Raw genomic sequence first — 2,634 nt, 5'->3', positions numbered from 1 at the left:
TACTACCACACACACACACACACACACACACACACACACACACACACACACATATATATATATATATATATATACATACATACATATACATCTACATATTAATACATCCTGATGTTTTTATATTTATTGATGACATTTTCACCAAAATAAATGGTTTTGCACGTTTGCACGTTTGCGCTGGCACGTGAAAATTTGCACAAACATACGACTCTCGATATATTGTTTGAATTCGTTTCATGGTCAAGAGCGAAGGCCAGTCTATTCTACATAGAAGTTCTACAAGTTCGATGAAATATCACTGCTCCCAACTTACCTGGTTATATGCGGCGAACGAGCACTGCCTCTCTGGTTCATTACAAGTACTAGTTCATTCACGTCTGTTCGCAATATGTATTGTCGAATACTATACTACAATGTACTTACTTACATATAAATATCTATATTGAAATACGTACATCTATATTGCAATTTTTGTCAAAGAAATGTATTTATTTTACCTCGCAATAATTTGGTGGTTATGTAGCGACACCAAAGCGCTGCACAGTTCGGTACTTTATTATTTCGACAACCAAATCTTCTATGCATATTGAGATAGGAGCGTATAGTATTTATAACTATGTGCCTGAAGAATATGTATAAGCACCAACAACATCGTTTGATTTTAACACGCGGTTATGAAGCGACCTTTATTTATACCATATTGTGTAAATCATTCATTTTTCTGACCAGGCTAGTGACCAGTATGTCAGGTCTTAACGGCGCGGGTTTATCTCGTTACAATTGATCGGCACCGACGCATCACCAGTATATATATTTCTCGGGTGCTCGACTATCTGAAAAGCGTCTCACTGTCATCACCAATGACATCGTTATGCCGTCCCTATAAGCACGGAGACACAAAGTGCAAATCCAGATTTCAATGATTAAGTCCCACGTGTGTCTAGTGCCCGCCATCAAATTCATGATAGTAGCTAGTACCGTCACCGCAATCAGCTGGAGTCAACAGTTCAACAATTTTTATATACTGTTCGCTGTTTTAATAAAAAGCAAAAACTATGCATAAAAAATCACGACTTATACAAAACCACACACAAGATATCAAAACAACCTACCAGTATGCCCGCGAAGTACATGCGAGCGTCAAATACTGGGATCTCAAGATGGTCCCCTGGCTACGTTATTAGTTATTAATATACTGGCACAACGGCATGTTTCATTTCCTTATCGTTTATCAACCTTCGTTCTTTAAATCAGGATCTATATCAGTAGTCAACCAGGCATTGAAGGGTTGCTATGTACCAGGAAACCAACATGTAAAGTGTGCTAATCGCACCTAGTGAGATTTATTGAATATGTACTGCATATTTACAGAAAATTATTGGCGCTACTTACAGAATATTGCTAAACAACTATTTAACCTTGGACGATGGTTTGAACATCCTCGTGAACATATTACTTTTCTTTTTCTTCGCTTCAGGAGAAATATCTGAGTCCAGAAATGTTACACTATCTGATCCTTGCTTCTTCCTGAGATGTGCCTTGAGCGTTTTCTTTGTTTTCACTATTTCTTTGAAGTCCTTCTCGGGAAGGTCTGCAGGGTTGATAGTGCGCCTTATCGAAGTCATAGCCAGTTTATCTCCAGCCGCATTACACATTATCGAAGCCAAGAAAGAGTATGCATCCATCCATGCGCTTGCACATTCAGGTTTATCCTCGTCGTCGGGTATACGCGGAGCTAAGGCCATGACTAGAGCTCTGCCAGCTGTAACATACATATTTGAAGTAACACCATACTTGGCGTGTCTCTGTCCCAGTAGTTCCACATCACCTTTTATAGTAGCCAAAGAGTCTATATGATTCACAACTATATCGAGCATACCGACCAAAGCTTTCCCTTGATTTGCCATACCCCCTTTGAACATAGATTTGGTAGAGGGTGCAAGATCGAACAGATGCGAGTAGAAATCCATAACAAATCTCAGTGCTCTAAACTCGGTAGGCTTCCCGCCTTGTGAAGCTTCCTTCCAAGAGCTCTTGATCATCTCGCATTGTCTCGGTGTCAGCGACATGACTCCAGTACTTTTAATTACGTACGCCTCGATCTAATTGTATATTTTCGCAACTGCTTAGTGCTTATCCAAATATGCCTGTAGATTGAACTCGCCTGTGAAAATAGCAGTGACTAAGTTTTTCTTTAGCCAAATGTGGGTTGGGAAATGTGGTATATTCAGGCTATGTCTTAAAAAACACGTTTGTCTCGCTTGTTGTGGGTGGACGATGTGGAGTGTTATCACTGTTATAACACAATGATGTCGTGGTGAGCACAGTTTTATACAAACTCACACATAGCCTTCTAAATTAGATAACTCGCTCGCATTTTTTTTAATCAATGTATGTATATTATTATTTAAAATTACCGACTTATTTGTTTGCCTTACATATTTACATATTGATAAAAAAAAACCAGGTCTCTTGCTTTGCTTTTTTTTATTCTCTTTTGTTTTTAAAAAACAGGTCAGGGGCCTCAGGGCTCAGGGCTCAGGGCTCAGGGCTCAGGGCTCAGGGCTCAGGGCTCAGGATCAGGAGTGTACAAAAGTCAAAACTAGTGCAGCTTTATAGTTTTTAGTGTTTTAC

At 39.3% G+C, this 2,634-nt stretch overlaps 1 protein-coding gene across 1 annotated transcript; it reads right to left on the bottom strand.

The window, feature by feature from the left end:
* Positions 1-1,319: 1,319 nt before the first annotated feature.
* On the bottom strand, positions 1,320-2,339 carry SARC_12208 (hypothetical protein). The gene has a single exon (XM_014293691.1). The coding sequence runs from the start codon at positions 2,067-2,069 to the stop codon at positions 1,410-1,412; it is 660 nt and encodes a 219-aa protein (XP_014149166.1). The 5' UTR covers positions 2,070-2,339; the 3' UTR covers positions 1,320-1,409.
* Positions 2,340-2,634: the final 295 nt, after the last annotated feature.

The sequence above is a fragment of the Sphaeroforma arctica genome (assembly GCF_001186125.1).
Source record: "Sphaeroforma arctica JP610 unplaced genomic scaffold supercont1.2141, whole genome shotgun sequence".
NCBI classification, from domain to species: domain Eukaryota; class Ichthyosporea; order Ichthyophonida; genus Sphaeroforma; species Sphaeroforma arctica.
Note: the sequence above shows the minus strand (reverse complement) of the source record. Positions and strands in the feature narration are given on the sequence as shown.

Bases quoted from the DNA above. Each gene is read 5' to 3' on its own strand.
- SARC_12208 (XM_014293691.1), bottom strand. From the start codon at position 2,069: ATGTCGCTGACACCGAGACAATGCGAGATGATCAAGAGCTCTTGGAAG.